Here is a 26,582-nt window from a genome sequence, read left to right on the forward strand (position 1 = left end):
TCTTCCCATTGCTGCCCCATTCCAGTTTAATACTTTTTGTTTTTGCAATGTTTTAAGTACAATTTCAACATTCTGGCAAACGCAGTTCCAACTGGTTGTGCTTGGGAGGTGAGTCTGTAGTGAGGGTTTTTTTTTTTTGTCTCTCATCACAGAAACAGAATCTGGCTGAAAACCATCTCATTTCACGCAGTGTGAGTGCCCAGCTCTATGTTGTACTGAGCAGCCAGGACAGAGATGCATCCACTGCTTTCTTTTTTCTTTAATATTTCAACTCTGTTACTAAAACGACATTATTTTTCCCGATAATATCACAAGTTTATTCTCGTAAAATTGCTTTTTTTTTTGTTGAATTTTTTCTTTCAATATTTTTACTTTATTCTCATAAAATTACAGCTGTTTTTTTCCATTTCTGCTGTTGTTTTCTTTAATTTTTCAACAATTTCAACTTTCTGCTTGTAAATTTTGTCCTCGTAATTTTGACTTTATTCCCATAATAGTTTGACTTTATTCTCATAACATTATAACTTTTTCTGCAACCTAATTTTCCAAAAATGACAACTTTGTTTGTTGTTTTGTTTGTTTTCATAACATTAAAACTTTTTTAAAAATGTGTTTCTTTAATATTTCAACTTTATGCTACTAAAATGTTATTTTTTTCTCATAATATTTCTCAGAACTTTTTTTTCTCTTAATATTTTGACGTTATTCTTGTAAAATTACCACAGATTTTTAAATTTTTGCTATTGTGTTTTTTTTTAAATATTTTTAGAATGTGCTGGGGGCTCAGAAAAAAACAGCCATGGGCCACAAATGCACATTGGACACCCCTGGTTTAGATTATGCTATCAAATGTTGATACTATAATGGGCCGTACGGTGGCTCAGTGTTTAGCATCTTGGACACAGTCAGGAGACCTGGAAGATCTGGGTTCAAATCTCCATTGGACATCTCTGTGTTGAGTTTGCATGTTCTCGCCGTGCATGCATGGGTTTTCTCTGGGTACTCCAGTTTCCTCCTAAAATTCCCCAAATATGCATGTTAGGTTAATTGGAGCCTCTAAATTCTGTGTATGCTATCATATGTTTCACATGTGCCATCAGTGATACCCTTCTGTGGTGCCAAAAACAAAGCACAGCAACTTATAGAGTCAGTCCTTTAGAGCATGTCAAACTCAATCTGGCTCGTGCTGCAATTTCATCCTGGCACACATCTCACGGATTGTGATGTTTTTGTGTTGATATAAAATACTACAGCTGTTGCCCGGGCATTGAGAGAGGTGGGCGATCAACAATCACCTTTATTGACACGAACAACTACGCCAAAACAACCATAGTCGTATATCGGAAAGTAGAAATTTCAAGCAGGAATGAACGGACACGGAGCAAATGCACATTTCCCCCACTCCGATGTAAATAAATAAATAAAAAATGTCCATCCACACTAGTGAAGTTTTTAAAAATGTGTGTCGACATAAAAACACCAGCTGTCCTGCACATTCTGACCCAGCCTGAAAATGGCACTGCACATGCGGAGAACAGGGATAAAGGGTGTGTAGGCTGCTTACTATCCAGTCGTCAGGGCTAATGAGACATTTTCTCAAAATCTGACCATAATAACTACTATTTTTTCAACCTGGATTATTGGGCCATGTCCTGTCATGTTCAAACTAGAAATTTTGTTTAAAAAGACAAGAAGGTTTTTACGGTTTTTAATACTTTCAATATGCCAAAATATATATCAATGTTGAAAGAAACAAATTTGGGGGGGTGGAGTGTATGGTAATGTCCAGTTCGGCCCACAACATAAAAGTAGGCTTTGAGTTTTGGCCCCCTTTGCGAGTTTGACACCCCCGCTTTACAGTCTCACAGGATACTGTATGCTGAAATCTTGAAAGATTTGGGCTTTCTGTGCAACTTTTGTGACATTTTTCCAGAATAGCGAATGACCTTGCTCGACATTAGCGGCTCCACTGGATGACCTTGGGGTTTTTTCAGGATTTTCCTGCCCAAATTCGCAGTGGCCAAGTTGTTCACCTTCCCATTGGCGGCGCAGGTCCGAGTGACAGCTGGCGTGATGTAATAAACCGCCCTCCCTCCCAGGAGACAAGTTATAAAGAGCAATATCTCATTCCATGGATTGAGATAATCTGAGGTAGATTACTGCTGGAGGACACTGAAATGTTTGTTGTATAAAAGCTGTGTTTATCAAACAATGTGTCTATAGGAAAAAAGTCTGATCCGGCAGATGGCTGATATCCGCGCTCGTTCGCTCGCCATGCTAAAGGCACAGCTAGTCTGCCGCTCCTGCGCTCTAATGGGATTTTAGACTATTCTTTCAAATGAATTATACATAGAAAAACTGGGATTATTTTACTGGCTGCTTTAATCTCTGCTCCCCCCCCCCCTTCCAAAAAAAAAAGGTCGGCGCTTGTCCCACGCTCGTGTCGCATTCACGGAAAAGCCGAGCAGCTTAGCGCTACAATCAATGAACCCTCAGTCCACCAGAACCTGCTTGCGGACCAGCGCTTCGGAGTTGTGCTGAAGACTGCATTCTCCGGATCCTGCCCGAGAGTTACGCCGGGTGCTCCGTTACTTGCCTTCAGCAGGTGGACTGATCTTCAGACTTGTGAAGGCCCTGTCACTTCCTGACTCCACTGAAGACTTCACTACCCAGCATGCCTCACTCCCTCCAGCAGAAGAAAGGTGAGGTGGGCTCCGAATTTCAAATAAAACAATTTTTTTTTCTGAAAAAAAAACGCTTGATAAATGTTATTTATTTAATCATTCATTAAAAAATACAGTAAAAGCAATAAACATTAGAATTTTTTTTAATAAATGTTATTTATTTATTTAAAAAAATTTAAGTTACAAATAAATATCCGATAAGTGTTAGATTTTTTTTTTTATTTTAAATTGTATTAAGTATTTATGGTCATGATTTTGTTTGTTTGGAACATGCATACTAGGTGACATTGAAGTACATCTCATTGTTACATTTGCACAATTGAACATGTTGGAAAAGGAGCAGGAAGAAGCAGAGCTTATTTAATTCTACCCTTCAAAGTGGCTCAGTAATTATTCATCATTTGTTCAATTCCTGTGTCTGACATGTAGCAATTTACCTTTTTTTTATATAAAAGAAAAGGATAGAGCTGTGAAATAGTTCATTATCTGTAGATAGCTTCTGCAGGATTATAAAAATAATAAATCAAATAGCTTTTTTTTAAATAAAAAAAGCTATTTATAAAAGCTAAGATGCATCACAGTAGAGTTAATTGTTTGTAGAGAACTTGTACAGAAATATAAATGAATAAAAATAAATGAAATAGTAATATCAATAAAATAAAACAAATTAATAAGAATATTATCATTTTAAAAACTAATAGCCAACATTGTATTATATTTTTTTACCAATTTTTTTAATAATAAAAAAGGATAAAGATGTATTATTGGAAAGTTAATCAAGTTAATTGTTTGTAGACAACTTATACATAAATAAATAGAAAAATATAAATAGGCAATTATGAAATAAATGAAATGTGCAACAATACATACAAATAAAATCATAATATGTAAATAAATGATCATTTAAACATTGTGTTTTGAATAGACTCGGCATAAACTTGTATAATAGACAGATAAACATGTCATAGATGGTAGATATCGCCTTAATCATTTATAATGCATATTTCATTTCGATTTTTTAATCAGCAATTATAGACATTTTAGGAAACTGATGTGTTCATTTTCTTATTTCATTTTCAAAAAACCATTCTAATATTGCATTATAATGACTATAAAGAGTTCAACACACTGAAAGTCGACATATAAACATACGGTATCTAACATGAGCTCGCATGTAAAGCACCGTGACGCCTGACAGGCAAATGAGACCGCTGAATATCGGACAGGTTGATGGCGCCGCATGGAAAGCAGACGTTTAACACGAGCCAGTTGGCTCGATTGTCATCTCCCAGCTTCCTCCTTCAGGAACGCCACAAAAAGCTTGCAGTGTCAATGAGGAACATTGAATACTCGCTATTAGCTGCGGAAATGAATGACGCTTGGTCACTTGAACCAAAATGCACATAAATGTGTAGAAATGTACACAAGCAACACATATATTGTTGTACTGGGTAGATCATGCATAATTCCTCTATGACATATGTGCAAGTACTAATCTAAGATGTGTGCAGGGTTGGGTTGGGGTCAGGTTCGGGATTGGGCTCATCCTCGCCAATCCCACGCGTCCGTGTGGGATTGGAATGGCTCTAATGCTTTTTGGCTGCGGCAAAGAAAGCCACCTTTACGCTAATGAAGGCAGATGTCATCTCCATCCTGGCGGCCCAATATCCAAATACACGGGGCAAGTTAATGCCACGCTTCTCTCGTGGAGGTTTTAGCATATTGGAAGATTACCAGGGCAGTCGTCATGTTGCCGCATTTACTGCTCCGTTTGTAGGCCTGAAGGGAGGCCAAGGTGGTTCCTGGAAACCCGAGTCTAGCCTTGATGCTGCAATTTACACCAGTGGTTCTCAACTTGTGTTGATTCAGGACCCGCCATCACCCCTTAATCACAAGCGGTGACCAAAATCAATCTTCTTTTGAATAAAAAGACATTAAAGGGATAGTTGGGATTTTTTGACATGAAGTTGTATGACATCCCCATCAGCATTGTAGTCCAGAAACAGCGACTTACCTCCCACTTGGTCTCCTAAGTCCAGTTCTGGTCAGATTTCCGTGATGAAGAACGTAGTTCTACTTAGTTGCTGGCGACAATTAAGTAAAGAGTTTGGCTTCTCAAAACAATATGCGTTCAAATATGCGGAAGAAGATGCGAGTGTCTTCGTCACACACACATGAATGCACCGGCGGCAGTGCGCAGAAATACGGCGGGAGACAGATTCAACGCCCAGCGTTTTACGAGGTCGGATTTTTTTGAGAAGGCATTTTTGTGATGCAAATGTATTAATCTTTTGAACGCATATTGTTTTGAGAAGCCAATGCTGATTGGGATGTCATACAACTTCATGTTAAAAAATCCCAAATATCCCTTTAAAAGGGTTGCTAGCGCGCCGTTACCCAGCATGCCTTGCGGGTTTTGATACTATGATACCCTCATAGTGCGGGGGGTGCAGTTGGGTTGTGTTCAATTTCCATTGCCTTATTGTGTTGTTTTGCTTGCAGCATTGCATAAAAAGAAATCCCCTTCAAAATAAAAGAACAATTTTTTTTTGTCCAGGCGACCAAGTAGTTGACAATCTCTGATTTAGACAGTTTAAACATGCTTTTAGTAAGCCCGACTGGGAACACGTCGTTTTGTGTGTGTGTGTGTGTGTGTAGCTTTAATGCTAATGAGCTCTTTGTCTCTTACAGAGTGTGTGTCTCAAAGATGCGCTATTGTGTACTTTGTCTACTTTCTGCATACAGTGGTGTGAAAAAGTGCTTGCCCCCTTCCCAATATATATATTTTTGCATGTTTGTCACACTTAAATGTTTCAGATCATCAAAAAAATGTAAATATTAGTCAATGACAACACAACTAAACACAAAATGCCATTTTTAAATGAAACTTGTTATTATTAAGAGAGAAAGAAATCCAAAACCGTGTGAAAAAGTGATTGCCCCCTAAACCTAATAAGTGGTTGGTCCACCCTTAGCAGCAACAACTGCAACCAAGCGTTTGTGATAACTTGCAATGAGTCTCTTACAGCGCTGTGGAGGAATGTTGGCCCACTCATCTTTGTAGAATTGTTGTCATTCAGCCACATTGGAGGGTTTTCCAGCATGAAGCGCCTTTTTAAGGTCATGCCACAGCATCTCAATAGGGTTCAGGTCAGGACTTTGACTAGGCCACTCCAAATTCTTCTTTTTGTTTTTCTTCAGCCATTCAGAGGTGGACTTGCTGGTGTGTTTTGGATCATTGTCCCGCTGCACAACCCAAGTTGGTTTCAGCTTGAGGTCACCAACAGACGGCCGGACATTCTTCTTTTAGGATTTTTCGGTAGACAGCAGAATTCATGGTTCCACTTATCACAGCAAGTCTTCCAGGTCCTGAAGCAGCAAAACAGCCCCAGACCATCACACTACCACCACCATATTTTACTGTTCGTATGATGTTCTTTTTCTGAAATGCGGCGTTACTTTTACACCAGATGTAATGGGACACACACCTCCCAAAAAGTTAAACTTTTGTCTCGTCAGAGTCAGCGTATTTTCCCAAAGTCTTGGGGATCATCAAGATGTTTTCTGGCAAAATGAAGCCTAGTCATAAACATTGGCCTTCTACCGAATCAAGTGAGGCCTGCAGTTCTTTGGATGTTGTTGTGGGGTTTTTTGTGACCTCTTGGATGAGTCGTCGCTGTGCTCTTGGGGTCATTTTGGTTGGCCGGCCACTCCTGGGAAGGTTCACCACTGTTCCATGTTTTGGCCATTTGTGGACAATGGCTCTCACTGTGGTTCGCTGGAGTCCCAAAGCTTTAGAAGTATTTTTATAACCTTTTCCAGACTGATAGATCTCAATTAATCTCAGCTTAGTTATGTTTTAACAGGGGGGCAATCACTTTTCCACATAGGGCCATGTAGATTTGGACTTTTTTTCTCCCTTAATAATATAAGTTTCTTTTAAAAATTGCATTTTGTGTTCAGTTGTGTTGTCATTGACTAATATTGAAGTTTGTTTGATGATCTGAAACATTTAAGTGTGACAAACATGCAAAAACGTAAGAAACCAGGAAAGGGGCAAACACTTTTTTACACCACTGTGTGCACTGTAACGCTGCACTTGTCCAAAGTAATAGATGCCATATATCACACACAACAACGTAGCATTAAGGACAGGAGGACACAAATGTTAGCAACACCAGCACAGCTATGTGAGCTAAAGTGCTAACATTACATTTAAACATCATGTTAGGGTAGCATATTATGAGATGAAAAATAAAATGATTGAACTCACAGCTACCACATCAATATCTGACTGACAGATAGTTGGCAGAGCTCCAGGCTGCATTTTAAGATGTGTTGCAAAGCCAAACGTAACATAAACAAACGCTTGCAACGCTAGCATAGCTATGTGAGCTACAGTGCTAACATTTACATTTGAACATCATGCTAGGTTAGCCTGTTTGCTGAAGAAGAGCAAAATAATCAAACTTACAGCTCCCTCATCTCTGACTGACAAATAGTTGGCAAAGCTGTGTTTTAAGATGTGTAGCGAAGCCTTTTTTTCTCCTTTTTTTGTTACCAAATGTTGGACCTACACACGGGGTGGCCTCATCTAACTGGGGGCGGGTCCATGAGGACGGAGGGTTTTCCTTTTGTGATGTCATGAAATGACAATTTGAAAAGCAAGCATATTCCTGTTAGAACGCCATTAAACGGTCACTTTTGCATCTTCCGAGACTTTTAATTCCCTCCTTTTAGCAAGACACTGGAGTTTGGGAAAGACCTTTTTCTGTTCCTTCTACTCAAAGCACAAATGGACCAAAAATCTTTGCAGAAGAGTTGAAGTTGTTGTATCCAAACATTGCGGAGTTTAACCAGGCTTCTCTAAAGTGATGACATTATCAGTGATGACAGAAGGAAGGAGGCCTCATTGAGCAACATGTGTAGTGAAAGTAGATGGGGGGAGAGGGGGCATGTTTCAGTCCGCCTGATTGGACGAATCGGCGAGGGCGGTGCAAGGAAAGAGGAGCTGCTTTGGAGCGCACGTGAAGCCTCCAGTGAATCCATGCAGGCGCCAAACCGACCTCCTCCAGAGGTAGAAAGTGGCTTCGTCGTCCTGCAGGTGGCGCACCCACCACTCAGGCCCCGCCTGAGCCGTGCGTGGAAAATTCCAGCAAGTGCACGTTTGCGGGCCGCATTCCTGCCTGGTGAAAAGTCTTGATTCCACACGCTTTGATTTCTACAAATTGGAATTCCGGCCAAGCAACACGCCCCGACTCCGCCTCTCACCTTGCTGCCCGAGTCAAGGTTATTCATGCAGACAAAAGTGAGAGCTGGAAGACCAGCGCAGTTCAACCAAATCAATGCACACATGACTTAAAGACAGAGCACGTATGCACGGGTGGCTTTCCAGGCGCACTAAAGGCGTTTGGCATGGCTTCATCACCTCGTGATCTTATACTGACATTACACCTGATGATGTGTTTTCACTTGTTTAGTGCAACTGGCACAATCAAACCCCACTCTGTTGTACCGAGACCACACACACAACACTCACGCAGGCCGCAAGAACGTGCATTGACAAGTAATACACAACAACATTATGCACAGAAATATAACTATTACTAAATTCCCTAAAAATGTAATGAAACGTGTTAAAGGCTGGTACATGAATCCAAACCGTTATTATTAGTGGTACACACACATACATATAAATAAAATGTATATGCTGAAACATTTAAAATAATGTATTTTTTATTAAATTATACAGTATATATAATTTATAATTCACATGTGTGTGTGTGTGTATGTATACACGCACACACATACATACAGTATATATAAATATATATATATTTATATATATATTATATATATATAATATTATAATATATATAATAATATAATATATAATTATAATATATAATATATAATATATATATTATATATAATATATATATATATTATATATATACTGAAAAATTTTATATAATGTAATTATTTTTTTTAATTAAATTATGTATACATATTTTATATTTTTATAAATATATATTTATAATTTGTGTGTGTATATACTGTATATATATATATATTTTTTTTATATATATATATTTATATTTATAATATATATACATATATACATATATATACATATTTATAATATATTTTAAAAAGTTACATATACAGTGTATGTCTATAATAACAAAATATATTTTTTTTTATTATTTTTCAGTATTGGTATATTATATATATATATATATATATATATATATATATATATATATATATATATATATATATATATATATATATATATATATAATCTTAAGACCAGTTGAAGAATAGAATAGAATAGAATAGAATTTGCATTTTGCACATTTGGATCTTAATGAGGTTTTAAGTAGAGCTACAATATGCAAAAACAAGAAGGGGGAGTGAGACAAAAAGCATTTTGAAAAAGTCATTTATTGAAAACAACAATTAAACTGAAATAGGCTGTTTATCAGCTGATCAAAAGTTTAAGACCATTGCTCAAAAAATAACCAAAAACTCTCCAAACCAGAACAAAAATTGCTCTCAGTAGGACTCAGTAATGAGTAGCTCCACCGTTCTTGTTAATCACTTCAAGCATTGGCTTGATGCGAGTGTTTCCAGGAGGCTAGTGGGAACATTGCTCCAAGTGGTGAAGATGGCTTCACCAAGGGCATCAACTGTCTGGAACTGATGGCCATTTTGATAAACTTCCCTTGCCATCCATCCCCAAATGTTCTCTATGGGATTTAAATGAGGGGTACATGCAGGATGGTCCAAAAGAGTGATGTTATTCTCCCTGAAGAAGTCCTTGGTCAAGCCAGCATTGTGAACTGCAGCGTTGTCCTGTTGAAAAAGCCAGCTGTTACCACACAGACGAGGTCCCTCAGTCATGAGGGATGCCCGCCGCAACATCTCCAGGTAAGCGGCCGCCGTTTGACGACCCCGCACCACCTGAAGATCCAGTGTTCCACTGAATGAAAAAGCACCCCAGACCATGATGGACCCCCCTCCACAGTGCCGGGTAGAAAACATCTCAGGTGGGATCTCCTTGTCATGCCAGTAACCTTGGAAGCCATCTGAACCGTCAAGGTTACATTTTTTCTCATCAGAGAATAAAACTTTTGTCCACCTTTCAATGTCCCATGTTTGATGCTCCCTGGCAAAGTCTAAACGGGCAGTTTTGTGGCGTTGAAGGAGACGAGGTCTTTGAATTCCTTTTTGTTTTTTTGCCGTCTGATGGTTATTGCGCTGCAGTCGGCACCAGTAAGGGCCTTAATGTGGGTGGAAGATTGCCCTGTGTCTTGATGGACAGCCAATCGCATCCTCCGGCTCAGCGCAGGTGTGATTTTTTTTGTCTACCACTTGACTTTTTTGTTTCATAATGCTCAGGATTTTTCAAAAAATGTAGAATGACTGATTTACTGCGGCCAACCTCAGCAGCAATGGCACGCTGGGAGAGGCCTTGCTTATGCAGCTCCACAATCCGACCACGTTGAAAAAGAGAAAGCTTCTTAGCTTTAGCCATCAGGAGGGCATGACAGTGTGAATGCCTGACAGAAAATGAACATTTTGAGCAGATTTGGGCTTTTATAGCCTGTGGTCTTAAACTTTTGATCAGCTGATAACCAACCTATTTCTGTTTTTTTTTGTTTTTTGTTTAAATTACAAGTTTCAAATGTTTTTGTCTCACTCCCCCTTCTTGCTTTTGCATATTGTAGCTCTACTTAAAACCTCATTAAGATCCAAATGTGCAAAATGCAAATTCTAACAATTTTTCAACTGGTCTTAAGATTTTGATCAGGTCTGTATATAGGCCTATACATGTTTTTATAGACAAACATTTAAAGAAAAGGCATTCTGCAACTCAGCTTTGTCTTTTTGGTAACAAATTGTGGTAGTAGTATTAGTAGTAGTGTTAGAAGTATAAATATTTCAACTTATTTCAGTTGTTGCTCTTTTTTTGCATGTTAATTTGTTTAATTTCATGTTTAGAATATGAGAGTATGGGGCAGGCCAATTAAAAACAAGATGCATGCCGCAGAAGATAAGAGGATAACAGGATGTTGTAGCAGGAGGGATGACTTTGTTGCTATACATAGCGAGTATTCAGACCCCTCTAGATTTATTTCTCAGAGAGGAAAGCGACTAGTGACAAATCTGGCCTTATTGCATGTATGTAAAGCATCGCTCTTCTCAACGAGCAGCGGGTGCTGCTGTGGGCCTCCCGTCTAAACGTATCGAAAAGCATTTGTATTTCTAAACGTATTTGTCTTGCTTTTCATCTTTTTTACTCACTTTTGGTCTTCACCAGCATCCACACAAATGAAGTGCACGTTTATCACTGTGAATTATGCACATTCGATGATAACGTCATTGCTATATCTTTATGGCTGTCATCATACTGGCATGACGTTTCTAATATTTTGGTCTTTTAGCTACAGCCTACCTAGCTGGCTGGTGTTGCACCATTTTTAAATAAATAAAAAGCTCAGTGTACACAACAGAAAAGGTGAAAGTGATAAAAAGCCAAGAATCAAGTGCAGGCTAATGAAGTCAAATGCAGAGATGATGATGGTGTCGCTGGACAAAAGGAGTCGTTGGCGTTGTCAGGGACAAAAGAGGACAGCCACTGTGGCCTGCCAGTGGTAAAAAAAAAAAAAGTACAAATATGAAAAGAAAAGTGTTTTAAAGCGAGGAACTTAAGAAAGAGAAGAGAGAGAGAAAAAAAGGCACAGGGTCGCTAACAGCGTTATCTGTTTGGGTGTTACAGCCGGGTTGCATCATGCCTCTCAGAACAAAAACTCCACACTCACATCTTTGCTGACAATGAACACTGAAGTTGGCAGAAATTTGCTGCCAAACGAGACAAAAGTGTGCAGTTTGTGTGCGGGGAGGGAAGAAAAAAAAAAGTGAGGCAACCTCCGGGCCCGAGGCTTTTGTCAGTGGGCATTTCTATTGGGTCAGCTACCAAGCAGCAGCCAGCCCGGCTAATAACCAAGTAGCAGCGAGTACTCCTCCTTGCTGGGATCGATACCCGCACGCACTTTGTGACCTTTGCAAGGCCAGGTGCTGATCTCCAGACTTACATGCTCGAGCTGCATTCTTTGGAAGTTGCATTTGAAGGCCGTCATGTCGCTACTGTCCCAGTTTAAACAAACGCAGCCTTCTATCCCAACATTCTTTGTGTGCCGCTGCTCAGTCCTTTTACCGTAGCCATGCCGGCACAAGTGCAGGTTTTGTGGTTTGAATCATTTGTACAGGTAATGCCAGATAGGTTAAACATTAGCGCCGCTAACACGCAGGAACATGTGACGGCTCGCCCCTCCCGTTTAACCACAGCACCTTTCACGCAGACGGTAAATGACGCCTTTTGTCCCGTGTGTACACGACACAGTGAGGGAACGGTGGGTTGTCCAGGCAATCTTCCACCCTCTGAGGCAGAACCAGAGCCGTAACTGAGGCCGGACGGTGCCTGCATGAAAGGGATTAGCAGAAAGCTGGGACTGGGGTGTGACCTTGAACACTCGCTCCTCCCTTCCTGTTGTGTTGAATGCAATGGTGGCTGTACGACGAGCATTTTAGACGTCACGCCATGCTATGGCAACGTGTGACTTCTAGGGGTGCAACGATACTCAAAATTCACAGCTTGGTTCGGTTCGATACGTTTGTGTTACGGTTCGATATTTTTTCGATACAAAAAATAAATTCCCTTGCCTTTTTTAATTGGATTTTTATTGAAATTGCCAACATTTTTCTCATTTGTCAACATTTTCAGCATGGTATGAATGTGGAGGCGGAGCTCAGTGGCTCTGTGCTCGACAATGCGACCTAAGCCAGACTAGTTGATCGCAGATACGCTGAGCTTTCGGCACAGAGCGCCGTCAGAAGTTGATAACATAAATAGGAAACTGCGTATTGTTCGATACAGGGGTCACGGTTCGGTAAGCACCTGTATTGAACGGTTCGATGCAGACATTGTTGCGCCCCTAGTGACCTCCCTGGCTTCTACGTCAAAGACAGAGGCAAATAAATATCGCAGCTCCTGGAACGACGCGGATGTGCCAGCTCAGGGTTGACCCTACGCTGACCCGTGGACCGCACTGCCTCGCTCCTCCCAAAGGCCCCCGAATTTGGACAAAGTCTCAGGGTTGGCAGAGAAGAAAAGAGAAAAGGAGAAGAAGAAGAAGGAAAGGTGATGAAGAAGGAAAAGAAGAAGAAATTAAAGAAGAATGAACAGAAAGAGAATGAGAAGAAAAAACGAAATGATGGAAAACGACAAGGAGGCGAAGAACAAAAAGAAGAACAAGGAGGAGGAGAAGGAGAAGAAGGAAAAGGCGAAGAAGAACAAGAAGAAAGAAAAGGCAAAGGACAAGGAAAAGAAGAAGAAAAGAAGAAGGAGATAAAGAAGGAAAAGAAGAATAAGGAGAAGACAGAGAAGGAGAAGAAGAATGAGATGAAGAAGAAGGAGAAGGTGGCAAAGAAGGGGAACAAGACAAAGACAAATGAGAAGAAAAGGAGACGAAGATGAAGGAGACGAAGAAGGAGAAGGCGAAGAAGATAAAGAAGGAGATTAGAAAGAAGGAGTCGAAGAAGAAGAGAATGAAGAAGGAGAGGAAGGAAAAGCAGGAGATGACGACGAAGGAGAAGAAGACGACGACAAAGAAGGCGAAGGAGAAGAAGAAGATGGTAAGCAGTCGTCGTCTCGTCCTTCTGAAGTCTGAGTGAAAGTACAGTACACATGTGCCTCCCAACTCCTGGATGGTTTGTGGCCGTGCATTATGCATAACACCCCCTACACACACATGCATGCCCACACACACACACACATGCACACACACTCATCCCCCGAGTGGATAGAAATAAAGTTGACGCTGCTCTTTGTTTAGACTCTTTATTTGGCTGTGCTGAATCGGGGATTGCTGCACGAGCGTGCGTCTTAATTATTTTGGAGGCGTTTTTTTTTTTAACCCCCCCCCCCTTCCTCCTCCTCTTCCTCCCCTCCCCAGTGGTTTGTTTACACCTGGAGTGTTTTTTAGCGGGATGCCGGATGCAGATGGGCGGATGCTCGGGCATTCCTCAGGGGGAATGTCAGTCGCATTACGGCGGCGTGCGTCAGCACACAAAGGGTTAAGGTTTTTGGAGTTTTTTTTGTTTGTTTTTTGCAGGCTGCGTCTTGTTCATTTGGGTCATGTAACGCTGCTTAATGAGGAGGAGGAGGAGGAGGAGGCTGCTCACGCCAGTTTAACATCTCCTATTGATCATTACGGGATGCGTTGTTTCATCTGCTGAAAGTCAAGAAACGTATCAAATCCGCTCTTTTCAAGGCGGCAAATGGAGCATGTGCTCGCTAAAGTGCAGAAATGCGCAAAAAGACACCAAAGCGACGGTATTCTTACGCCACTGATATACCTGGTAGACAGTCAAACCTCAGTTTTTGTCAAAAATGTTGCCTCGTGCAACATTGCACTTAACAAACTAGTCCGTTTGCCCCGTACTGTATCAAGCGCACGCCCAAACAAAGCACCCGACACGTTCCTGACTCGCTAACCGTGCGCTTTTCATTGAGTAACCCGCCATGGGGCCAAAAAAGTGGGAGCACTTTGATAAAGAAGGTGAGAAACATCAATAAAGTCCCATCCATTCCGCATTTATTATTATTTCACATTGTTTTTACATATAAAATCATAATTATTCTCTTTGAAATAATTTGTTTGTTCATGTCTTTCAGTGTCTGGAACAGATTCATTGGATTTACATGATTTCCTACTGGAAAAATTGCCTCAGGTTTCCTATGCTTTGGTTTTCGTCAGTTCCACCGTATGTTTGATATATTTGGAGATACGTGCTATTAAGTGGACATCACATAGTGCATGTATGGATTTGTGCATCTACACGTTTTTTTTTTTTAAAAAAACAATTCTTAACCGCAAACAGGGAAATGTAGTACTTAAATCTAGTATTTAATTTTTATTATTCATTTTTATTTAGTATTTGATGCAGTATTCTCCATACTTTCATTTATTTGTGGCAGTTTAATGACAACCAATTCAAATATTGAAATATACATTTTAAAATTTTACCCTCTCATGCTGCACAAAAAAATGCATAAATAAAAATTGCGACCTAACTTCCCCCCGTGAACCTCGCCAACCAGGGCGAGTTGACTCCGCTGCTCTGGTTCCACCCTCTGAAAGCCAGCTATGATTCACCGGCTTGCAGGAGAAACGATGGCATGATTTTTTTGGGCAGAATGTACTCCATAAAGTCACCAAAATATTACAACAGCTCCATACTGCAAACTACAAGCATAATAATAAACAACAATATAAAATTGAGCATTATTATCATTGTAAAGGCAAAATTTCCATTAGATTGTGCAAGTGTGCCCGAAAAAGCTCATCATAAGCTCAATAAATCACAATTTGTATGACTTTTAGAGGAGAAATGTAACATATCCACAAGCAAATAAGTATTTGGGAATTGAAACTAACATGTTGTCCTGTTTGTGGCTCCTCAGCCCAGCAAATGTTGCTGCTGTGCCAGGGAGCCGACGGGACGAGAAAGGAGGGGGAATCCCTGCTTTGGAATCACCACAAGCAAAGTTTCCACAGTGAGTCATTTTGGTAGTAAGTTTGCTGCAAACCACCCCACTACTCATTATGCACAAAAAAACAACACTTCTATTACTGTCACTCAACATCGCGGTGGGCTTAAATGTTACCAAACGACACAAACAGGGTGAAAAGTTTAGAAGAAAAGTTTATTCTGGGAGGAGACTTTACCTACAAATATCATCACTACATTTACAGTATGTGCTTTGTATGAAAAAAGACACAAAATAGAAAATATTACAACTTACAGCTCCACTGGAAATGATTCAACTCCCATTGTAAGCGTATTTTGAGTTTATTTTCCTTGTTTAAATAATGACCATTTAAAATTTTAGCTGCATTGATCTATGATTTATACACATATATATATTGCTTTTGTTGTAAACTGCAATTGTATAAAGTTTGCAAATCAACAGCATTTACAATGAGGGTTGTATGACTTTGAGTGCAACTGTGAAAAAAATAAAAATAAAAGTGTGCTAAATGTGAGGAACACACGATAGAACATGAAAAGAAACTTTAAATTTAGAAAGGCACCGCAAAAGAACTCAAAGATAAGATAAAGTAGTTATTCTGCCATGCTTGCAGATGAATGATGCGTTCACGGACATGCAACAAGTACACTGACGCTCGGGAAAAAGCAAACATATCAACAGCAACATAGAGATTCGTAAATTTACAAAACGCATTTTTTAGTCGATCACAAACCCCCAATGGAGACTCTGCGTGCAGGTGGCGAGAAGCTAACGAAGCAGAAGAAGATAATGAAGATAATGAAGATGTCAGCCTGAGTGCGTTCAGGCGATGCTCTTATGTGACAACTACTTCTCAGAAGCTCCACGGGGGGCGGGGCTTCAATAAGGTGACGTCAACAGACTTTGGACTAGACCAAAAGCACAGGGGATTCCGGGCTCGTGGACTACAGTTCACTTCGTTATTTTAACACAAAATACCCATTTTAAGACCAGATAATGGTCGACGGTGTGTTTAGAGGCCCATGAAGAACGATTTTGGTTGAAAATTGTCGATGAGAAGACTTTAGAAGTGACAAGTTGGCGCCAAAGAAAGATTGAAGTCCTCTCCCTTGCCACGAGACGTTGGTACGGTCCCGGGCTCAAATTCCGAGAATTGAGCTGGTGTGATTCTTAGAACTGGTCTTCTTAGAAGTGGTGATGCAAGAAGTTTCTAGGAAAGCGCTACCAGGTGATTTTTTAAATTTCACTTTTTTTCATTCTAATTTGGCGCCAGCGTGTTGTGTTGCGAATGTAACGTTTGACTGTGCTCTTGCCGGGCTCGCTGCGCCGGACTCTGCGAGCGCGGGAGCTATGACAGGAGGCGCGGCGTGCCGGAGCTGTCAGAGCCGACACCCCAGCCCCGGCACGCCGCGCGGCTCTCCTCCGCTGCAGACACCCGGTCCTGCGCGGCTCAGTGGCCGCCATGGGGCGCGCGTGAGACGGCTGCAGCGAGGCCCGGAGTGGGGCTGGCGTCCACGGTTGTTGTTTAATGCCGCTGTCACTCCAACTTTGCTCTTTGGCAGCTTAGAGATTTTAGTGTATGTATTTGTGTGTATTTAAAATTTCTATATCTTGAAGATGGCATTGTTGCGTAAATATGAATAACGCTGCTGGTTGTTTCGGTGGTTTTTCTTAAAAAAAAAAAAAGTCTGCACGTCCTATAAAAAGTGATCTGCATGTTTCTCCTACTTTTTAGTGTCGCCTCATTTCTACAGTGACAAGTTATCGTTTGCATTTAAAAAAAACTATGTAAAAGTACACGCGGTACTAGATGGTCATGTATTAAAAATGAAAGGTACTGTAAATTATATGCCAGCCAAGTTTGGTTTTTGAAGCTGCTCAGGGAAATGCGGTTAATGTTTTCCCACGCGTGTCCTGATAAAATCGTCACGAAAAAAAATCTTAAAGCACAGCTCTTCATTTGATAGACTGGCTGAAAATATTTAATAATAATAATAACAATAATGCTGTGCTGCTTTAAAAAGTATCTATCTAATCCTCAAATTGCATGTTTTTATATATGTGGATCATGTCACTTTTCATACAAAGATGTTTTTTTGCTGAAAGTACAGTTCAAACAATACAGCAATATTTCTAAATGATGCTGCGATGACTTGAATTATATCAACCTTCGTCGTGTCCGCATTTGAATGTAAAAAGTTGATTTATTGCAGAATTCTGTCACGCACTTTGCCTTTCCGGCCAATAAGCTCGCTCTCCAGTTTTTAATTCATTTAAATAATTTGTTGTCCTCATCTGTCAGGCTGCGTTTCGCTCAAAGAGAAAGTGGAGGGGGGTTGGGGGGGTCAGAAGGGTGTAAATTTAAATGTCTAAAAGGGTTTTAGTTAACCACATGGCGCCATCTTCTGGCTGCTCGGTGAACGTTCCCTCGTCATGTCTTAATTCCATGTCATTAAGATGTAACTACACGGCAAAGCGTGGTGTGTTGCATTCTGTGAAGTGTGTAACTTTGAAGCTAAACGAAGTGTTTTGGCGTTTGCAGAAGTCTGCAAGATGTCTTGCGCAGCAGACAGCTGCATACAGTTCACACGCCACGCCAGCGACGTTCTGCTCAACCTGAACCGCTTGCGTAGTCGGGATATTCTCACCGATGTCACCATCCTGGTCAACAGGCAGCAGTTCCGTGCTCACAAGACGGTTCTCATGGCTTGCAGGTGTGTGTTCCTCGTCCCGGACTCTTGTCCTGGTTCGTGGCAGATGTGTGATGTTTGCGTTTTTGTCGTGTCCACAGTGGGCTGTTTTACACCATCTTCACCGACTCCCACAAGTGCAACCTTAACGCGATCAGCCTGGACCCGAAGGTGGACCCGGAGGGCTTCGCCATCCTGCTGGAGTTCATGTACACGTCCCGTCTGACGCTCAAGGAGAGTCTGATCATGGCCATTATGAACACTGCCATCTACCTGCAGATGGACCATGTGGTGGACACCTGTCATAGATTCATCAAATCCAGGTTGGTATATTTGATGTCTGTAGAGATCACATTTTAGGACACAGGCGCTTCAATGGTGTCGCTTCTTCCGCAGTGATCCGACTGCCAAGCTTCCCAGAGATGAGTTCCTGGTCAGTCCTCTAGTTTTGTCTCAGGACATCCACGCGTATCGCCCTCATGATGTGGTTGATACTTTGCACAGCCGCATGGCTCCGTTCAGGGATGCGCGACCTTATAGCGCCACAGTGCTCAACGGAGTCAGCACGCCCAGCAACTACCATCTCTATGGGCAGTTCCCCATGCCAGGATTCCCTTTCCCTCTCTGTAAGCTGACGGATGCCAAAAACACATTTGCCGACCTCTCACGGAACGGGATTCACCACAAGCACCCTCTCGACGGCGCCGCCGTCAGCAGGGCTGAGTACGCCAGAGCGGTCGGCTCCTCCACGTCCTCCGGCATTCTTCATGCCGCCAACTTCGCTCCCAGGGAGGTGGGGCGAGATGAAGATGTGAGGAAGGAAAGCCACGAGGGGATCAATCTTCCTGTTGGCCTCAGTGCGAGGAAGCGTGTCTTCCCCGTGTTGACCCTGGAGCACCACAAAGACAAAGACCACACTCCGCCGGCTGAGGGGGAGCTGATCCATCACCACTACCCACTGGGAATCTCCGCTGCCGGACGCAAGAGCCTCATGAGCAGCCCGCAAAGCCCACTCAAATCGGACTGCCAGCCCAATTCCCCGACAGAGTCCAGCAGCAGCAAGAATGCCGGCCTCTCGCAGGCGGCCTCGGGCGCGCAGGCTCCGCCGGGTACTCAGGACCCCAAAGCTCGAAACTGGAAGAAGTACAAGTTCATCGTGCTGAACCAGAGTGCAAAGGAGGAGGAGGCCAGCCTGCGGGACCCTGGGTTGTGCTCACCTCAGCGCCTCGGTCTGCAGTCGTACCTGCATCCCGGGGACTCCGAAAACCTTGAGTCACAAACCACAAGGAAGAGTATGGAGGATCATCCTGTGCCGCAGACCAGCCGGCTTAACAACATCATAAGCAGGTGAGCAGTGATCCACAGTGGGAAGCCTTAAATCACACATGAGCGAAATTTGTGAAAACGTTTTCTGACAAGCAAAAGCTAAAGTTAGCAAGTGGGAGGCCTGTGGGGGGGGGAAGAGAAATGTAGGAGGCGAACGCTGGAGGGACTCTGTGTCCCTGAGGTGGATGGGGACAGGGAAGTGTGGGAATCCCTGCTTAGGTTCCAGCCCCCTGATGAGCAGGAGAAAACTGATCAATGGAAGGAAGTTTATCGGAATGTTTCTGTGTTTTGTCTGAAGTGCATTGGAGGGGTCACTGAGAAATGTCGAGGGTCACCCGTCACGCTACCTGAACCGCCTCAACTGCTCATCGTGCGGCTCCCAGTCTCCGCAGCACTCCGAAGTCTGCCCATCCAGGTCGCGACTGGCGGAGGACATCGCCGAACTTCACTCGGAGTACTCCGACTCCAGCTGTGGTGAGTCGCCGATCGTACAAAGAGACACAGCATCAGTCTGAAATGTACGGCGCGTAATTCATATACTGTACACTCCCCCGGCGAACAGAAAATGGCACCTTCTTCTGCAACGAATGCGACTCAAAGTTCGCCGAAGAGGAAGCGCTCAAGCAGCACACGCTCCAAGTCCACAGCGACAAGCCGTACAAGTGCGACCGCTGCCAGGCCGCCTTCCGCTACAAGGGGAACCTCGCCAGCCACAAGACTGTCCACACCGGTGCGCCAGATCAGGAACCCTCGGCCCTTCACTTGTTTTGTTTCTTTGCTCACCCGCTGTCGTGTCTGCAGGAGAGAAGCCGTATCGCTGCAACATCTGTGGTGCTCAGTTCAACAGACCTGCCAACCTCAAGACTCACACTCGCATCCACTCAGGAGAGAAGCCATACAAATGCGAGACCTGCGGGGCTCGTTTCGTACAGGTGAGCCACCTTTTATAGGGCAAATACTTAAACCATGGACACTTTTGATGATTGGGGCTACGTCGCCTTCACAGTCTTATACCAACCGATTACTGGTTTTACTGCCTCCTGTATCAACTGCATCGACCCAGCAGGTTTGGAGTGATATCAGAGGCAGGTACAGCGGCACAGTGATGTCTAATTTAACACCTGACAGACACTTTTGTGTTGAAAGCAACTGTCGCTGTCCGACAAGTATTTAATACCCTGGCGTTGTTGCACGTCTTATCTGGGTCCGGGATACCAGCGTGAAAGCACGTGCAGGTAACGCCAAAGTCCCAGTAGAACTTGGTTGGGTTCTGTGTCAAGGGTAAAGACAAATGAATACTGGAAATATTCTCTGGTACCACACCCAATAAATGAGACACAATCGTGGTTATGACGACCAAAATGAGTTTCCCCCCGTAGGGTGGCTGAGCTCTCCCTTAGACAAGGTGAGAAGGTGAGAAGTACTGTCACCCTCCACATTCAGCCAAGCCAGATGAGGTGGCTCGGGCATCTAGTCAGGATGCCTCCCTGGGGATGTGTTCAGGGAACGTCCAACCGGTAGGAGAGACTATGTCTCTGAACTGGCCTGGAAGTACCTCAGAAGTACCTCAGAGTCCACCAGGAGGAGCTGGATGAAGCAGCTGGGGAGAAGGAAGTTCTCTGCTTAGGCTGCTGAAGCAGAAAAAAAATGGATGGATGGAGGTTCCTAACTTGACGTTTGTTGCCAGGTTGCCCATCTCCGCGCCCACGTCCTCATCCACACGGGCGAGAAGCCATACCCTTGCGAGATCTGCGGGACACGCTTCCGTCACCTGCAGACGCTCAAGAGCCACCTGCGCATCCACACGGGCGAGAAGCCCTACCATGTAAGTTGCCACCGCCGCCATCCGCAACACATCACCACAGTCTCTCTGACGCCATCTAGTGTTAACATTATGGCATCTCTCTTCCCTTCCAGTGTGAGAAATGCAACTTGCACTTCCGCCACAAGAGTCAGCTACGACTGCACCTGCGGCAGAAGCACGGCGCCATCACCAACACCAAGATCCAGTACCGCGTGTCCGCCGCCGATATGCCCACCGACCTAACCAAGGCCTGTTGAGCCCGCCCTCGGGAGAGGCATCGCTGTGAGGACAGAGGTCATCTTGACCCGCCTCCCTTTGACGTGTACAATCATCCAAAATGTTAGTGCCACACTGTGTTCATTGGACAAATCAAATTGGCCCTTACGCCACACTTGTAAAACAAATGAAAAACGGGTTTCCACTACATGTGAACAGAGCCGCAGCCGGCGTCTTAGTCACTTTATGGTTTCTATATGGATAGATCTATATAAGTATGTATGTACGTGTTTCTAAGCTTTGAAGGTACGCATATAAAGCTTTATTTTGTCGAAGGACGGAATGTAAAAAAATTGTGATTTTTAAGGAGAAAAAAAAAAACAGTATTTTATATCACAGAACTTACTTTTCTGAGAATATTGACTGACAGGTGGTACGTATATTTTAAAAATAACACGTGTACAGAGTCGTCTATACGTTTTTAAGTGGAAAAATGAGAAGAGGAATTGGGTTTTGTCCGTAAAAAAATAATTTAAAAAAACATATCAGAGAAGCGCTGCTGTCTGACTGCTTATGCATGAGCTGCTCCCTTGAGGGCGCCTGTACTATAAACATTGTGATATACTATTGTGTATTTATACATATCTGTGGGATTGTCCTCTGCTGGCAGAGCCAATCGTGGATGTTGAATTGCATTTCGAGGTTTGTTATGACTGAGAAAATATTTTGCTTCTAATGTATTTGTATAGATGTGTTTTTTGTTGTTTTTCTTTTTTGGACGTTTTACAGTTCTGGTCATTGTTATCTATCCTGGCGTACAGTTGTGTAATTGTTGCTTTGTACATACACTGTGGATTCAATGTGCCTTTTCTCCATGGCGACAGAATTCCTCTTCAGCTCTGTTAAGGTACAACACCCTCCCTTCCGTGTGTATGAATGTGTGTGTGTGTGTGTATTTTTTTCAATGCCCGTCACCAACCTGAAAAACATGCAAAATACTTCACTGTAAATCTTCAGGACTTGTTTTTGGATTGGCTTTTCTAACTGAATTGAGACTATTGTACAATGTCCTTGATGTATGAATGTAAAATAAAGGTAATGGATTTCTATGTATCAACATGAGCGGGAACGTCTTTATTTGTGCATCGAATGCACATGCCAAACGGAATCAATGCTCTTGGCTGCACACAGGAGGTGAAAAGGAAGTTAGGTAAGGCACAGAAACCTCAGTCGGTGAAGCGGTGCTCTCTTGTCAGGCAATTTCAGTATTTTCCCCAGTCAGTAAGCACATTCAATGATTTGTGGCAGCCCGCAACAAATAGACGTGTTGACATTAAAGTGATCCCTTGCCACTTTGCGCTTTAAATTTTGCAGCTTCGCTTTGTTTTTTCAAAAATATATGAATAAATATATGAATAAATCATGCTGCTTAGTGGTGGAATACAGTCTTAGTCAAAATGTGTATCTTTAAGCAAATTGTATGCATTTTTTTAAATTACTTTTTAAAAACTTGGATATATCAATGATGCTATTAAAATGACATTTTTCTTCATTCTCGTACAATTCACTTTTTTTCCTCATTAAAATACAACTTTTTTTCTCTTAATAGTTTGACTTTATTCTTGTAAAATTACTTTCTATTTCTGCTGCGTTCCCCCCCAGCTATTTCATCTTTCTTCTTGTAAATTTTCTTCTCGTAATGGACTTATTCTCATATTTTGACTTTATTCTTGTAATATAACTTTTTCCCCAACCTAATTTTCTAAAAAAATTTGTTGTTAATGTTCTCATTTTTTTAAGCCTTACAGCTTTTTGTTTTATATTTTATGTTATTTTTGTAAAATGACTGCTGACTCTTCCATTTTTTTAAATTTTATTTATATTTTTAGAACGTGCCACAGGCCAATACCACACACACACAAAAAAAGAGGCCCCAAACAGCCCTGGCCTAATACTTGTACCCCCCCAGCCCACCAAACCACAAAGATTCTAGAAACAATAAAGCACATAGGACAGGTCTTTATAAAAGCCACATATACAGTAGGTGCTATGTGGTTGCATTTATTGATCGGGACATCACAGCTATGTCAAAATAAGTGTAATTTGTCAAAAAGCATCCCGTATGGTGTGACATTTTGTATTTTTATTTCCTACAAATGCAGTCATTTACAAAATAAGACCAAAAGTAAGGTCACATGACAAACCGTCTAAAAAAAAAAAAGTTAAACTAATAAAGTTATGCTTCAACATAACGCTGACAAGTGATTCTGCCGGACCCCAACCTTTTTCCACGTGAAATAAAACTGGGGATATTTCCTCTCATAATAACATAATAATAATGATAATAATAACAGCAAAGAAGTCCTGTGTGGTGGAAACAATAACGGCTGAGATGAACCCTCACCCGCCAGGTCATCACTGCTTCTGCTGCATGGCTTCTTTGCGTGCGGCGTCCTGGAGGAGCTGCGTGTCCACTTCATCGGCGGGCAGCTGCACGTAGCGCACCACCGAGCCGCGGATGAAACAGTTTTTAACGGACAACTGATGGAAAACAGTGGAAAAAGACAAGGGTGTGACTTTTTTTCCCCCCCAATGGTGAATGCATTGTTCAAAACGAATGCTGTGGGCCGTGGAAGTCTCCATGAGCTACATCCCCGCATTTTGTTGGGAGAGTGTCACAAAAATAGAAAACTATTTTGAAACACACCTAGAAATTTCATTCCCCCCCCCCTATTTAACAAACTGTGCAATATAGCAAGTGCATTTAGTGTCTACCAAACTAGATCAGTGCAAAGTATTCAGAATTCAAGTATACAGTTTAGTAGCAACTACAAATTGCAAAACAGTAACACAGCTAAATATTGTCCTTTTCGACTGAGTATACTGTAAAGGCTACATGGTCTTTGGCTAAATAATATCACACTGCATCAGTCACTACATGCAATCGTTTACTTTTCTTGTTGCAAGGAAGGCCATGAGTAGGCCTGCCACAATCGATAAATAGATCAATCGAACAATAAAAAAAAACAGGTCGATGATTATGCCGCACTCGATAAATTGAAATTACCGAGGTAGCTCTCTGTTTAGCAACAGTTTCTTCATCTATCGTCACCGCTTCTCCTCCGCCTTTTGCCATGCTCGTTTTCTCTCTTTTGTTGTCTCTGCTCTGCTATTCTCCGCCACCTCTGGACTATGCTGTGGTACATGGGGGGTGCCACTGCGTCAATACAGTGCGCCGTGGCGCACAGTCGCAGGAAAAACACGTAATCAACTCTGCTTTTTTTCATTTTAAATGATCTTTTATACAAGTATAAGTCATTTTCTTATCGTTGCAAAAATTAATACCAGTATATTTGTATATAAAATGTATGGCCCAACCCTAATATTCATAGGAGCACAGTAGGATGCTTGCAGTTCATGCCATGTGAGTGAATATTTACAATTCAATATAAACAAGCATGTGCTGTTTCACGATAACGTACCATGTGTGGATATTTCTCTGGGTCTGTCACGCTGATGTCTGTGAGCTTGATGTTTAGGTACTGAAACACGGACAGAAAAAAAAAGCATTCTTAATCCACCTCTTGCTGTGTTGTTGGCACAACTGTCATTTACTACAGCAACAGCAAATAGCCGCTGTGCTCTCTAAAAATATTGGCATTAACAGCTGTGGCTTTAGGAAACCTCCCGATGTATTTTTTAAAATTAAGGCCACAAGATGGCAGCATTTCAAGTAGCAGGAATGGTCAGCATCCAGCAGCTTTAACTAGCCCCGCGTGCGCTTTAAAATGTTGCTACTCAGCTGTTGGTGTTACACTGGTAATGTAGTTTACAATCAACTCTGCGCTATTAATGCTGACTGAGAATTTTGCTCCTTACTGTTATTACAACGTTGCTTCTGTTGCGGCTGTGTTGCGCAACTGGGTTCAGTAAGGGAACAAAACTCTCAAATAAAAAAATAGATCATTAATTTTTAAAGGAAGTAAAAAAAAAATAAAGAATTCCCTCAATTTCATGAGCAGTTGGTGCCTTGGTGGAGGTCTATGCTGTACTGAGAGCGATTATAATTACATATCGCCATTATCGTGGACTGGACTTTTGCATAGCGCAGTATAGCTAAAACAATGTTAATAAGAAAGACGACGTCATACCTGGTCAACTGAATGAAGAGTTCCACATATGCTGAAAAAGTACAGACAAACGAGAGGTATTACAGTACTAGCTTGTAAGCAAGTACAGCACGTGCAATGATCAATAATAAGAACGTAATGCTAGCTTCAATCGCCGTCAATGATTCACAAAGTGATTTTCACTTTAGAAATTGTGGTAAATGCCACGAACTGTATTCATAAGGCTCACCTCAGGTCGTTCTTTAGCTCCACCACCACATCTTTGCCCACCAGCGACTTGAAGAACGAGTAGAAAAGCTAGAAAATGAAAACGACACAGCAACGTTAGCCTAGCCGCGAGCTAACCGTGGAAGTCGCACTTAGCTCGCAAACAAAGCGACACATTCGCCTCTGACTAACTTAAGAGTTTAAATTGACACCATAGAGAATATAAACAAACAGGCAACTCATTCATTCGAGCTGTTTTACTCGCCATTGTTGCTACTCCGGTTTGAGTTTTGCGGCGTTCGGTCTGATGTCAGTGACGCGCGTGACGTCACATACTCGCGACAGAATATGGGGCCGGGTTCGGCTGATCGATCCAATGATACCATCGTGATGAGATCGGTGTTTTTCTGTTCTTTTTCTGTTTATTTTATATATACAAGTATATTTTTTTCTCGTTTTTCTCTTTTTCTCTTTTTTGTTGTTGATATTGTTACATTGTTTATTTTGTACAATTTAATTTTCTTGATATTGTTACATTGCCTTATATTGTCGTATTCATATATTGTTTGCTCAGTTGTTCACAAATACGTTTGTTGATTTAAATATGTTTTTTGTTTACCTAGAATCATTTGTCCTGTGTTTTATTGTGATTAAACTAACAATCAACCGATTCAAGACTAAATTACAAAATCATTCAATGAGCTACAAAAAAAGCAAGTAAAAAGTATCAGTCTCGTCATCGGCAATACTGACCCTGTATTTATTTGGTATCGAATCGGTACGAAAACTTTCAGTACAGGACTGTGCTATTATTGTACAACATTGCCCATCCCTACTTTTAGGAAGTTGAGTGAGTGTTGATCAGAACGTCCACAAGGGGGCGACAGAGATAATTGCCGCTGTGTTTCAGGTCATACGGTAAGT

At 41.9% G+C, this 26,582-nt stretch overlaps 2 protein-coding genes across 5 annotated transcripts; one reads left to right on the top strand and one right to left on the bottom strand.

Moving 5' to 3' along the window:
• Positions 1–2,335: 2,335 nt before the first annotated feature.
• Positions 2,336–22,756, top strand: bcl6aa (BCL6A transcription repressor a). Of its 4 annotated transcripts, none has more exons than XM_054788841.1 (10): positions 2,336–2,702; positions 15,217–15,309; positions 17,828–17,999; positions 18,077–18,298; positions 18,372–19,322; positions 19,600–19,775; positions 19,864–20,031; positions 20,103–20,233; positions 20,989–21,126; positions 21,219–22,756. In XM_054788841.1, the coding sequence occupies exons 1-10, from the start codon at positions 2,675–2,677 to the stop codon at positions 21,360–21,362; spliced, it is 2,223 nt and encodes a 740-aa protein (XP_054644816.1). In that variant the 5' UTR covers positions 2,336–2,674; the 3' UTR covers positions 21,363–22,756. The 4 variants fall into 4 exon arrangements, with proteins under 4 accessions (XP_054644816.1, XP_054644817.1, XP_054644818.1 ...); XM_054788842.1 differs by having other exon boundaries at positions 2,338–2,702; positions 14,428–15,309; XM_054788843.1 differs by lacking the exons at positions 2,336–2,702; positions 15,217–15,309 and adding an exon at positions 15,842–16,513.
• Positions 22,757–23,444: 688 nt separating this feature from the next.
• Positions 23,445–26,004, bottom strand: smx5. The gene is made up of 5 exons (XM_054788849.1): positions 25,924–26,004; positions 25,681–25,748; positions 25,473–25,503; positions 24,804–24,863; positions 23,445–23,862 (listed from the first exon to the last, which is right to left on the bottom strand). Exons 1-5 carry the CDS (start codon positions 25,924–25,926, stop codon positions 23,737–23,739), a joined length of 288 nt encoding a protein of 95 aa, XP_054644824.1. The 5' UTR covers positions 25,927–26,004; the 3' UTR covers positions 23,445–23,736.
• Between the last annotated feature and the right edge of the window lie 578 nt (positions 26,005–26,582).

The sequence above is a fragment of the Dunckerocampus dactyliophorus genome, chromosome 10 (genome assembly GCF_027744805.1).
Source record: "Dunckerocampus dactyliophorus isolate RoL2022-P2 chromosome 10, RoL_Ddac_1.1, whole genome shotgun sequence".
Taxonomy (NCBI): Eukaryota; Metazoa; Chordata; class Actinopteri; order Syngnathiformes; family Syngnathidae; genus Dunckerocampus; species Dunckerocampus dactyliophorus.